The sequence below is a fragment of the Schistocerca piceifrons genome, chromosome 1 (assembly GCF_021461385.2).
Source record: "Schistocerca piceifrons isolate TAMUIC-IGC-003096 chromosome 1, iqSchPice1.1, whole genome shotgun sequence".
NCBI lineage: Eukaryota > Metazoa > Arthropoda > Insecta > Orthoptera > Acrididae > Schistocerca > Schistocerca piceifrons.
Window position 1 is genome coordinate 509,122,119 of NC_060138.1, and position 14,723 is coordinate 509,136,841.

The 14,723-nt window shown below is 38.3% G+C and overlaps 1 protein-coding gene across 2 annotated transcripts in view; it reads left to right on the forward strand.

The window, feature by feature from the left end:
• The window catches only part of LOC124796599 (5'-nucleotidase domain-containing protein 3), a 134,520-nt gene that overhangs the window by 73,607 nt on the left and 46,190 nt on the right, over positions 1-14,723 (forward strand). For both annotated transcript variants that reach the window (XM_047260709.1, XM_047260710.1), the window contains exon 8: positions 6,920-7,071. In XM_047260709.1, the coding sequence (XP_047116665.1) occupies positions 6,920-7,071 (152 nt within the window). The remainder of the gene's footprint in view (positions 1-6,919; positions 7,072-14,723) is intronic.

A 14,723-nucleotide genomic window follows, 5' to 3' on the forward strand; every position in this document is an offset into this window, starting at 1 on the left:
TCCCAATTCAGTTCTGAACCTCTCTTCCAGATCCCTCTCTCCTCCAGAGACATCTGTTCTATCAAAAGGCTTAACCTTTAGCCCCACGCCTAAATTCAACCATACTGCCCTGGTTAAAGATCTCCTTTCATTCACCCAAAACCTCAACTGGAAATATCACTTCACTACCCAAACACAGCCCCCAAATACTAGACCCAGTGTTGAACCCTGTCTAGAACAGTTCTGACCGCCTTCTCAAAGGGATCCTCCTCCCCTCCCCCAAAACCATCCCTTGCAGACATTTCAGGAATTCCTCACATCCAGTGTTGCCTCCCAGTCCTTCTTGAAGAACATCCTGACAACCCCCAACATCACCCCAGCTGAATCCTGTGCCATTAAGGAGCTGAAAACAGACCGCTCTATTGTCATCCTCCCGGCAGATAAAGGCTCCACAACTGTGGTACTTGACCGTGTGGAGTATGTGGCAGAAGGACTGCATCATCTCTCCGACACCTCAACCTACAAAGCTGTTACCCAGGATCCCATTCCCTCCATCCAGACTGAGCTGCAGAAAATCCTAAAAATCCAAGGTCCCTCACAAGGCCTCACAACGGCTTCCATAGACTTACTCACTCCAACTGAGCCACGTACCCCTACCTTCTACCTATTACCCAAAATCCACAAAGAGAACCATCCTGGCCGTCCCATTGTAGCAGGCTTCAAAGCCCCAACAGAACGTATCTCAGCTCTGGTAGACCAACACCTCCAACCTATCACCCGTAGACTCCCATCCTACATCAAAGACACAAACCATTTCCTAGAATGCCTCAAATCCATTCCCACTCCTCTCCCACCTGAAACCTTTCTTGTCACCATAGATGCTACACCCCTTTACACAAACATCCCACATACCCATGGTCTCTCTGCCCTTGAGCACTACCTCTCCGAACGCCCACCCGAAGATCTTCCAAAAACCTTGTCCCTTATCACACTTACCAACTTCATCCTCACCCATAATTACTTCACTTTTGAAGGCCAGACCTACAAACAAATCAGGGGAATGGCCATGCAAACCAGGATGGCTCCGTCCTATGCCAACCTCTTCATGGGCCGCATGGAGGAGGCTTTCCTAAAGACCCAACAGCTGCTTCCCCTGTCCTGGTATAGGTTTATAGATGACATCTTTGTGGTCTGCACTCATGGTGAAGAAACACTCCTTAATTTCCTCCATAACCTCAATTCTTTTTCGAATCTGAATTTCACCTGGTCCTTCTCCAAAACCCAAGCCACCTTCCTGGATGTTGACCTTCATCTTGTTGAAGCTCACATCCACACCTCTGTCCATATCAAACCCACAAACAAACAACAGTACCTTCACTTTGATAGCTGCCATCCATTCCACATCAAATGCTCCCTTCCCTACAGCCTAGGTATTTGTGGCAAACATATCTGCTCCAGTGACGAATCCCTCAACAATTACATCAATAACCTGACCAGTGCTTTCCTCTCCCGCAACTATCCTGCAGACCTTGTCCACAAACAGATCTCCCGAGCAATACATTCCTCCCCATCCAACAACAATGTTCCTACCCCCAGACCACACAGAAGCATCCCCCTTGTCACCCAATATTATCCTGGCCTCGAATACATCAACAAATTACTCCGCCAGGATATGACTTTCTCAAGTCAACCCCTGAAATGAGATCATCCCTTGACAAAATTCTCCCCACACCACCCGAGTTGGCTTTCGTCGCCCCCCTAACCTCCGTAACATCCTTGTCAAACCCTACAATATTCCCAGACCACCTTCTCTGCCCAGCGGTTCCTACCCCTGTAACCGACCCCGCTGCAAAACCTGCCCCATGCATCCCCCCACAACCACCTACTCCAGCCCCGCTACTGGTAAAACATACACAATTCAAGGCAGGGCCATGTGTGAAACTACACATGTCATTTATCAGCTGACATGCCTGCACTGCACAGCCTTTTACATCGGTATGACAACAACTAAACTGGCTGAGCGCATGAACAGACACAGACAAACTGTCCGCCTAGGAGATGTCCAATACCCAGTAGCGGAGCATGCCCTCCAGCATAATTCTAGGGACCTAGGAACCTGCTACGCCGTATGTGCCATTTGGCTTCTCCCACCCAACACCAGTCCCTCTGAACTGCGGAGATGGGAACTTGCACTCCAACACATCCTTTATCCCGCCATCCCCCTGGACTGAACCTACGTTAAACAACCTCACTCCCATTTACTCTTCAGTCTTCTCCTCTTTCCCTTTCCTCTTAGCCATTCACACACATTTTCATCCTACATAGTTGTGTTTATCTTTATACTGTGTACCTCTTTACTTCTGTACGCATCCTCTTTGGTTTGAAGCTGGCACAGTACATAACAGTAGAATATCTTTGGCTTCCCTCTGACAACCATGCCTCCATCCTTGCTACCCTCCCTGTTTTCCTTTCCCTGTTGCTTCATAACCTGGGTTGTGAGTAACTGAATCCACTTTCCCTTCTTCCCTTTCTTTCCCCTCTCTCCTTCCTGATGAAGGAACATTTGTTCCGAAAGCTAGGAACATAAATTTTCGATTCTGTTTTTTGTGTATCTATCGGCTGTACTGAGCTGAGGTAAGTACCGGCCAGCCCCTCTATCTCTTTGTTAGTATTTGTTTTACATCTTTATATGAGATTTTCCATTAATCATTTAGAATTAAGCAAATTCTGTGTTGATCAGCACTTTGAGGTTTGTGCATGTGAACTTCAGCTAGATAATGTTGTGTTGATATTAGCAACAGTGTACAGGTCTCCACTAGGAGATTGGGAGCTATTCATAAAAAAGTTTGACTCCCTGTTATGCTGTCTGTCAGACAAAAAGAAGTTATTAATCAGTGGTGATTTCAATGTTAACTTTCTAAGCAATTCTGATAGGAAAAATGAACTAGAAGTGTTGTCAACAACATATCACTTAGAATCAGTGATCAGTTTCCCTACACGTATAGCTCAGGACATTAGTAAAAATGGTTCAAATGGCTCTGAGCACTATGGGACTTAACTGCTGTGGTCATCAGTCCCCTAGAACTTAGGACTACTTAAACCTAAGGACATCACACACATCCATGCCCAAGGCAGGTTTTGAACTTGCGACCGTAGCGGTCACGCGGTTCCAGACTGTATCGCCTAGAACCGCTCGGCCATTCTGGCCAGCAGGACATTAGTACTGTAGATAATGTATCTGTACAGGATGTAGAACAAGCACATGCTTTCCCTGTGGTAAATGGATTATCCGACCATGATGCACAGCTGATTAACTTACAAAACCTGACAGAGTGTACACTTCAGAAACCATTAAGCAAAAGTGTGAGGGTGCTCAACCCGGTATCTATAGATCACTTCAGTGAAAGTTTAGGAAATGTAAACTGCGAAGATGTATATAATGAGCCAAATGCTAATGATAAGTGCCGCATATTTCTTGATAAATTTATATCCCTTTTTGAACATTGTTTTCCAAAGAAAATCACTAAATGTAACACCACAAACTTTTCAAAGAAACCTTGGATTACTACAGGTATTAAAGTGTCTTCAGAAAGAAAAAGAAAACTGTATGTGACAGCAAGAACTAGTAAAGATCCATAAGTAGTTTTACACTATAAAAATTATTGTAACATACCGAGAAAAGTTGTAAGGATATCAAGAAATATGTATGTTAGAGAAGAAATTAACAACTCCAGCAATAAAATCAAATCAATATGGAATGTTGTTAGAAGGGAGACAGGAAAAGTAACCACTGGGTTGGGTTGGGTACTTTGGGAGAAGAGACCAAACAGCGAGGTCATCAGTCTCATTGGATTTGGGAAGGATGGGGAAGGAAGTCAGCCATGCCCTTTCAAAGGAACCATCCTGGCATTTGCCTGGAGCGATTTGGGGAAATCACGGAAAACCTAAATCAGGATGGCCGGACGCGGGATAGAACTGTCATCCTCCCGAATGCGAGTCCAGTGTGCTAACCACTGTGCCACATCACTCGGTAGTAACCACTGGGGTAAGTAGTATTACTGTTAAAGAGAATGAGACCATCTTAACCAACAGTACACAGGTAACCAATGTATTTAACAATCACTTCTTAAGTGTAGGAGAAAAAATAGGTGAGAATAGTTCAAAAGAAATAGCCAGGCAGTACATGTAAGAGACAGTTTTGAAAAATTTTAGTCACATTAAGTTTCATCTAACAACCTCTTGTGAAATGAGGAAAATTATTAAATCTTTGAAAAATAAATGTTCTGTTGGAGTGGATGACATCTCTAACAAGTTATTAAAACAATGTGGAGTGATTACAGCTGATGTTTTGAGTCACATATGTAATGCATCACTGACTCAGGGTATTTTTCCAGGCAGGTTAAAATATGCCATTGTCAGGCCTCTCCACAAAAAGGGGGAAACCACAGATGTCAATAATTACTGGCCAGTATCCTTGCTTACAGCATTTTCAAAAATCATTGAGAAAGTAATGTACTCGAGATTGGTTAGCCACCTCAACAGTAATGGAATACTTAGTAAATCACAGTTCGGATATCAGAAATGCTGTTCCAATGAGACAGCAATATACAATTTCACTGTCCACATAATAGAGTCTTTAAATAGTAAAATGTCACCAGTAGGAATATTCTGTAACTTATCCAAAGCATTTGACTGTGTGAACCATGACATTATGTTAGAGAAATTACAATTCTGTGGTATAAATGGAACAGCATATGAGTGGTTTAAGTCATATCTACAAGACAGGAAGTAAAAAGTCTCTTTATGTGCTTCAAGTGGTTCAAAGGAGTTTGCCACTTTATCTAACTGGGGCAAAATTACATTAAGTGTACCACAAGGTTCAATCATGGGTCACCTCCTGTTCTTGATATGTGTGAATGACCTCCCTTCTTATGTGAAACAAGATGCTGAATTGACACTGTTTGCTGATGATACAAGCATAATTATTAATCCAGTAAAAGAAAGTCCGATAGAAAATGATACAAATAAGGTCTTTGGAAAAGTTATTAATTGGTTTTCAGCAAATGGGCTTGCTCTGAACTTTGAAAAAACACAGTACATCCAATTTTTTGCTGCAAGAAGTATAATTCCTTCAATAAACATAACACATCAAAAGAAGTCAGTAGCCAGGGTAGAACATACTAAGTTTTTGAGAATCTTGATTGGAAATTTCATATTTTGGATCTCCTAAAGCGACTAGGTTCAGCAACTTTTGCAATCAGAATAATTGTCAATTTTGAGGACGTAGAAATTAGTATACTTTGCATACTTCCACTCTCTGATGTCATACGGAATAATATTCTGGGGCAACTTAACACTTAGGCAAAAGGTATTCACTGCTCAAAAGAAAGTAGTTAGAATAATGTGTTGAGTTCATAGTCACACATCTTGTAGGCATCTGTTTAAAAGGTTAGGAATTCTTACAACTGCTTCGCAGTACATTTACTCAGTAATGAAATTTTTTCTCAACAACATGGACCAGTTTAAAATCAACAGCGACATTCATGATTACAATACCAGAAAAAAGAAAGACCTACACTATCCTTTTCTTAACCTATGCTTGGCACAGAAAGGGGTAAAATATGCTGCTATAAAACTTTTTGATAAATTACCAGATGAAATAAAATGTCTGATAGACAGCAGTAATAGTTTCAAAAACAAACTGAAATCATACCTCCTTGACAACTCCTTCTATACAGTAGGTGAATTCTTGAATATGAGTAAATAAATCTGGAGATATAATATATGCATTTTGTGTCATTTAAGGGAATGGGATAGATAATAGAAATATTTAGGTATAACACTATAATGTAAACAAAAAGAAAAAAAGGAAAGAAAGCAAAACTTGTTTCCTGTGCACATTTCTTGTGCATTTGACACGTTCCACATCATAACGGTTTTTCATGCTATCGATCAATGGAACACATAACTAACCAACTAACTCAAGGAATTCGCCATTGTGAATTAATTTCAAAGTATTGTATTTCATGTTGTTATTTTGTACCACACCACTGATAAAGTGAAGATTGTAGAGTGGACATGTAGCCACTAGACTGATGCCACATAATGGCCATCTTGTTTACTTTCTTACTGTGGGTTCTTTATTCTTGTTATCTCTAATTTGTGACCCAGATGGCACTGCTTTTACTTGAAACTACATATTGAGAGTTGTCTTCAGTTTGCTATGAGCCACTCCATTTATATGTTAGTAGTAACAGTTATTTTCTTCCTTTTTATTTTGTAGTTTTTTGGTTTCTTACCATATCTGATGATTGTTGTATGCCAAAACACATTCCATAAATGGTGTGAAATAATTAAGGTGCACTGTAAGCTGACATAGCCACAGAATTATATCTGCAATGCATTTCCCTCACTGACAAAGAGGATTACATACAAACAGAAGATGTATCAAACTGAGCATCTTGTTAGTTTATCTAAATGTTATCTTCATTTTAACTTATTATCTGGCTGATACCAAGAAGTTTTACTCACAGTATTTCATTGATTGCATGAGCTATCATGTCTATTGATGAAGTTATTTTAATTGTTTCGAGCCATACATTGTTTGTCTGCAGATGATTCATACTCGACTGATATGTTTGATGCATTAACTTATATTACAGTTTTGCAACAGTTCTTTATAAAGCCTCTGGAAGCTCATTTATGTGGACCAAAATCTGGAATTCCTGTAAGAAACTATGTGACTCTCCATATTTCATATTTGCCCTTACTGAGTTCATAATCAGTTGCTGCCTTTGCATACTTCTATCTCCAACTGTCATAGAGTATTATTTCAGAGCAATTCTGTGTTCAGACACAAAGCATTCCTTATATTTTATATAAGAACTGCGCATCCTTGGTGGTTTTCAGTTTCTCTCTCACTGTTCTCTTGTATTTCCAGCATGAAATTGAAACTCTTAATAACCCTGAGTTCAAGCAACAATGTAATTGGCTGCAAATGTTGACACAACTGATAGAAGATCATCAAGATAGAGATGAACCTGAATCTTTACAGGAACTCCAAAAATGGATGGCTGAAAGAGATGAGCTCAGGCAAGTTGTAGCATAGTTTATTAACTGATGCTTCATCAGCTGCTGTCAAAAAGATCATTTTCTTTTGATAGTGACAACACATGCACAGTCACATTAAAAATGGTGAAGCAAAACATCAAATTACTATTAGGAATAACATAAATGGCATACATGCATAACATGCTTGGATAGTTCAGTAATAATTTTGTTGGACATTTGCATTAAATGTAGAAGGAAAGTATAGCAGCTACTGATTTGGAATTGTTGACCAACATATTCATAGAAGTTGTTCAGTCATCTGAATCTGAACATTTTCTTAACTCTTGCATATTGGGATCTTCTGTGCTACATACAAGTGCTGTATCTTGTTATTGTTTAGTGCAGATGAATTTGTTTTGTAAACTGCAGTGTTTCATTTGCATAGTTGATGATAAAATTGGGAGGAGAAGACAAAGAATGCCATTATCTAAAATATTGCCTTTTTGTGAAAAGCCTCAGTGGAACCACCATGTTTAATATTCTTTTGTGATGGACAGTTCACCATAAACAGAATCTTATGCCGTCAGCCAAAAACTCATTATGTGTAGATGTGGAATTAGACTTGTGAAATCGGCTTACACATCTCATCACCATTGCCTACTGACCATTTTCCAATTATGAAAATTGTAATGCAATGAACAGCCCCACAAAGGTCATTTATAGATGCCTCACAAAGCAAAGCCACAAAAACTTTAACAGTTGGTACTCCAAGAATTGGTTTATTGTTTTTGAATCTTTGGTCCTCAGGTTCCAGTATTATGACTGCACCACGCTCATAAACACAATTATTGCATCATTCAAGATACCATGATAGAACTAGGGAGAAAGTCTTGTCCTGGGCAGTTTGAAGTTCAACATATCGCTATTACTACAGGAAGTGAAAAGAAGTACGTTCCATTATGGCAACAGTTGCCAAATAACATGTGACAGATACAAGGTCCATTTCTTAAATTTTGAAGCCCCAGAAGTCACCAGTGTTTGATGCTAATTTACACTTCAATATTGGTATATGTGGTATTGTACCTCAGTAACATCATCTTGGAATGCCCAGTGCCTTCATGACTTTAGAGATGGACTGCTTCACACTTTTATGACTCTCAATCTTCTTGTGTCTATAATAGTTTCCTTTTTCAGGATATAGCAGACTTCATTGTATTGTTTATATGTAATTTTGCAGCAATACACTATTCTTGATGCCACAATCATCAGGGTAACTTAAGGGAGGGAAATCATGTGTGTCATGTCAGTGAATCACATAAACTTTGTTTCGCATGGTATCATATTTTAACAGTTTGTGTACCATATCCTCTGAGGTGGAATTTGTGGACCAGCTAAGCATTTTCCTAAACAGGCATGAAAATCTGCCGGAAAACCACACTCAGGCTGGCTGGTGTACCAGCCCATGGTTGTTAAATTACTGCACAGATTCAATCTGTCTCTGACTCATATCCCTGTTGGAGTAAAGCTTGGAGTTGGTCACTATTGCCTAGTTTATCACTTTATACCAAGTTGATCTGGTAGCTTCTGATATTATTTTGAGCACTAAATTTTCCCACAAGATTTTCCAGTTCTGCTGCGGTAGTCGCAGCTTTCATTTATTAGGAATTGGTTTTCCGTTGAGAGCTATGGCCATGTTACAAACTTTTCCTTTTCTCAGGACACCTGTTGGTATGTAGCATTCAGTGACAGAACAATTTTGGACAAAGTTTCATGAACATGGGATATTGACAATATTGTGAGACAGTACAGCAATTGGTAAGTGTGACCCCTTTTCTATCACACACTTGGTTCTGGTGACGAGTAGTGCTGCACATTTTGTGTGCCAGTCTGTTAGTCCCAGTCCACCCCCTCCATATAAACTAGTATATCGCTTGCTGTATAGCTCTCTCTACCTTTTTGGGTGTTGGGAGGACCTGAGTCCATAATCAGTTGCTGACTTTGCATACTTCTATCTCCAAATGTCATACTGAGTAATGTTTTAGAACAGTTCTGTGTTTAGACACAAAGCATTCCTTTCAAAAAAGCATATTTTATATGAGAACTGTGCATCCTTGGTGCTTTTCAGTTTCTCTCTCACTGTTCTCTTGTATTTTGTATTTTGTGAGTATTTGTGGGTTGCTCAGCTTGATTTTTTCTGTCATTGTTAAATTTCTACCTGCCTGGATTTTTACTATCACTCTTATTTTATGTAGTGTTGTGCTCCAATTGAGAGCCTCCATTCTTTGTGGGTATTTGCTGTAATGACAACTAACATTTAGTGTTAATTTTTGGCAGTAAATCAATTCTGCTGTATATTCCATTTATTATTTGCAGTTTGCAACATCACATTCTTTTTGGTGTTAACAATAGCACCAGTAGCTTTTTTTATACCATCAGAGGATGTTATGTAAGATGTCAACATCTTGTGAACTTTTATTGAAAACACCCAAGTCATCACCATAAGCGCTGGATGTGAGCCTTTTATTTCCTATTGAAAGTCCTTGTCACTCACAACATATGATGTGGAGGAGAGGATCTCAAGCTATTGTGTACAACACTGTGGTAACAGACAACCTTGTCTGACCAATCTGTTGATGGGAATTTTCTCCTTTGATCTACCATTAACAATAACTTGTGACACAGCATTGCCCAAAAATTCTGAATTGCAGTCAGGAAATTGGTGTCTTCTTCTTGATAGGCAGTTGTGTTAACCACTACACCACCATAGCATTGTGGCTACCACAGTTGCACGGACTACCCTAGACCAGTGCCTTCCCTACTGGTTTGGATCCGCCCTGCAGATCATATTTAGATCTGGCACCACAATGTGCTGTTTGTCAACAGTGATATGAATGATACCGAAGGGAATCTGCAGGACAGAATTAAACCATGCACCATAAGTAAAAGAAAAAAGTGATCCAGATAGTGTTTTTTGATTTAATACAAGTAGCTGATGTCACCTTAATTAGCTTACTTCTATTTTTCATTTGATCGTTCTCCTTCATCCCTGCATCATCTTCAAATTATTCACACTCATCTTCATTTCCATTTCTTCATATGTTAATATGCAGCCTTGGAGCATTCCTCAAACATTTAGTTAATTGAAAGTTAAAGTATGTAAGCCATCAGCACTTTTAAAGTATTCTTTTCATTCATGACAGTTTTATCTGTAGTTAACTGGTGGTTGTTCAAGTTGCATTTTATTTACAATATATTTTTATAGCATAGGTCTCAGAAATAAAACAGTCAAGTGTGTGACAGTATTACAATCTTTCTTACTTTTTCCCAATTGATTGGGGAGTGGCTGAATGGATATACACTTGTCAATTGTTGTAGATACGTTGTGATGTAGTTCCTTGTAAGACATACTACATGTAGCATTTGAGCTTCTAAAGAATCTTAGATCAGATTAATAAAGCGCAGGAAATAAATCATAGAAGTGTGACCTCTGTATTTTTTATGTTTATTTTGAAACAATTACATAACAGTCATTTCAGAGTATTCTGTTTTCCATGTTTCATCTAAACTTTTATTCAAATGAAGTCACACTGTCTCACTTATACATCATTTTGAAATAATTCCTTCTGCAGCCTAACAAATACTGCCGACTATAATTTGCAAGCTAATTATATTATATTTGTAGTTTAGAGTAAATTAAGCTTTTTGTACAGATCATTAACACTGTTTGTATGTTCCAGTTTCTGATACTGCTACATTGTTATAGACTAACTCAGTAGCATTGTTTTGCAACAAAATATGTTCAATCCATTTCTTTGCAAATATACATTTTTTTAGCACTAATGAAAATACATTATAACAGACAGTACCTTTTCTCTTATTGAAAGCTACCCCAAAGTTATTGTTAGCTGAGCTAATTATGAAACATTTGGTGTGTACATGTAATGTTAAATGGCTCTTTTTCCCCTCTTTTGTACAATTTCTATGGATATTTCTTTCAATTGGTAAGTTATTTCTTTTTAAATGCATGGAAAATTATAAAAAAAAAGTTTGGACACAAAATTTAGCTTCACTGTAGAAGTGATGTATCCTTTTTTTAAAAAGACAGTTGACTTGTAGAAAGGTTCTTGTATCTTTAAGAGTTCTGCAACAGCTGGTGCATGCATATGTGTATTGGTTTTGCTGGATATATAGAAACATTACGTAAAATTCTGAATTATTATATGCTGTGATAAGTGGAGAAACGATCCAGCTCTGTTGCACAAGATAACTGTTGTAACTAACTGTGGCATAGAGTTTCACAGTTTTCCTTTTTTTGTAAAATATTTCTGTTGATGTGCACCTACTAAGCATGCATCATGATTTTGAGAATACATAAGAAGAAAAAATAAATCAGTTAAATGTTATGTTTGCACATCTGTATTTGGTGAAGTAGAAAATGTGACATTATGTTGAAAATAGCAAACTTGGAAAACAATACAGTTAGTCAGTGGGATGTATGTGAACCATCTGGGCCCCTTGTTTTATAAAAATTTGATGAATAACAGCTGTATTTATGAGTGACGAGATTTTATGGGCAATCATTTTGTCAGAAGATGACAGGATGTGACACACAAAAGCAACAGGACTTATCAAAGCTTCTTTGCCTGGGAATGTCTACGTTTGGATATTGTAAACTGTTGTTCTCAGAAGGTAATCTGCTTTTACAGTAAGTTCCCAGTATTGGCATTATACATACCATTAAAGTTTTAGCTCACATCTTCATTTGAAGGCTTTTACATACGTAAAAAAGATACTTTAAATTTATGAAGTGAAGTGTATTGTGATATGTTAAATGGTTGGCCGGCCAGAGTGGCCGTGCGGTTCTAGGCGCTACAGTCTGGAAGCGCGTGACCGCTACGGTTGCAGGTTAGAATCCTGCCTCGGGCATGGATGTGTGTGATGTCCTTAGGTTAGTTCGGTTTAAGTAGTTCTAAGTTCTACGGGACTGGTGACCACAGCAGTTAAGTCCCATAGTGCTCAGAGCCATTTGTTAAATGGTAATATACTCTTCATCTTAGTTCAAGAAATATGGCGAAAGTATTTCTTTGCTGCTACATCCTAGTAGATCTGTTATTTCCAGTAGCATTTGCTGAAAATATTGGATATCAAAATCAAGAATGCAGAGCATGTCAAAAATTTATAACAGTTTGTTTTTAAACCTATTTCCTTTAAATCATTCTTCATTTTCTCATTGTAATGTCCATGAGCATCTGCATATACTTACACACATTTATGTTTATGGAAACTGCATTATTTGTAATTTTAAACAAATAAGAACATCTTCATTGAATGTAGCTTCACTGAATTTTGTTGAACATTCAAACTCATTCTCAGTGCAAAAAATCCCAACCCAGTACATGGGAAACACAACACCTTGACCTGGTTTTGTTTTAGAACAGTGATCTTTTCATTACTTGAAAACACTGGCAAAAACTGGCAAAATAAACTTTCTTGTACCATCCAATATTTATTATGCAGTTGTGTAATTGGCACACCATGTCATCTATGAAAAGGAATGAGCATTTGACCATCATCTTTATGGTATTGTAACCTCTCCCTTCATTTTCACAGGCTCATAATATTCAAAGCACATCACTGGGAAGACTGTTTTGTTAACAGCACTTCTCAGCACCTGTGGCAGTTTTACAAACAGTCTCAAGTCAAAATAAGTATGGTCTGTGTCAGAAACAAGTGAGTTGAGACTAGGTATTGGACACTGTCTTCAATTTGTTTCTGATGATGAGTGTGTACAAAATCATGATACGTAAGTGGAATTAAATAAATTAAAGGTGCAATCTAGATGGAAATTGGAATACAGAATCCAAACATGTTCACAGAATTGTGGAATTTATTTCCTTTATTGACAGTATTATAAATATCGTGAAGTGCACATTGGTTGAGCTTTTGCAATATGATGTAGTGCCATTTTCACTCTTGCTTCAGTTTCATTCTGCAAGCAAAATCAGTGTCCAATGAAAAATCGCTTTTATAAGAAACAGTCATTAACTACTGTTTGTACCACTACCACTGAGGCACAGAAACACTCCTTTCCTTACAAAGATGATCACTATTGTGAATTTCTGTCACTATTTTCCTTGCATCTCCTGTGTTCTCTGTTGTCATTACAAAGTACTGCCAGCCAGAGCAAGGCTTACTATTTGTTAACAGTATCTTTAGTTCTGGGCTCTCAAATTCAGAATCACCAGAAGTCATTGGGCAAATAATGTACATACTTTGGGATTGCCAACTTGTGTACAAAAAGACAGTGCAGTAGCTATTTTTATTACTGAATGTTACTGTCATTTCACTGTATTGTGTTAGATTATTCTTAGGTTTCCTTGATACAAAAATATTTAACCTCTTTCTTCACCACTGTAGAACAAATGTAAATCAATAGCCATCATTTTGCAGGTAGGTTGCCAGCATTGCAGCGGTTTGGTGGCACTTATTATCTCACCCCTCACCTTCTTAGTCTGTATGCTAGGTGCAGGCTTCTCTGTCCACATTCCTGTGCAGCTACAGTATCTTGCATGACGAAAGCTAAAACCTTCTACTGTCCACACCCCTGTATAACAGGGCTAAATAAATGTGAAGAAACAGTTAGTTAAAATATTTGACCTCTTCTAAATTTGATAGCATTTTGTAATCATGCTCAATTAGGAAAGATATCTTGAATATATTCATTGACTTTAAACCTTTTTAAAATTATGCAGCTCATTGTACTGTTGTACTCTCTCACTGATTTAATCAGAAGTAGAATTGTAGACAACAGCACTACCAAACATATTTGATTCTGCTGACTAGTGTTAATGTTTTACCCTGGATTCAAGCAGCCTTCACCTAACAGTGTATTCTGCAGTTGTGGCCTTATGAGTAACAGGAAATTAGTGCATATTTGGTGAGTGGTAAATTCACATAGTGAAATAACACATACATTTATACTGTAGGGTTCATATTTTAGTCAGAACAGTAGATTGAAATGCCTTGAATGGATGAAGATAAAATCTCTATACATTGCTGCCTTCTGATTATTGGTGTCCTTACAATCATAGGATGCAAATAAGCAGCACCTTTGTCATTTGGCTCATTCTTTTTGATTCACATTTTTAAAAAAAGAAACATTCCACATGGGGAAAATATATATAAACAACAAAGATGCTGTGACTTACCAAACGAGAAAGTGCTGGTACATAGTCACAATAAAAAACACACAAACACACACACAAATTTCAAGCTTTTGCAACCCAAGGTTGCTTCATCAGGTAAGAGGGAAGGAGAGGAAAAGACGAAAGGATATGGGTTTTAAGGGATATGGTCAGAAGTCATTCCAGTCCCAAGACTTACCTTAGGGGGAAGAAAGGACATATACAGACACAGACAGACATATGTAAAGGTAAAGTAGTTGGGCAGAGATGTCAGTCGAGGCAGAAGTACAGAGGCAAAGGTGTTGTTGAATGACAAGTGATGTACGAGGGGTGGCAACTTCCCATTACCCACCAGGCCTCAACCTCCGCTAATTTCGAGTTGCCGCCCCTCATACATCACTTGTCATTCAACAACATCTTTGCCTCTGTACTTCCGCCTCGACTGACATCTCTGCCCAACCTCTTTGTCTTTACATTTATCTGGCTGTGTCTGTGTATGTGCGGATGGAT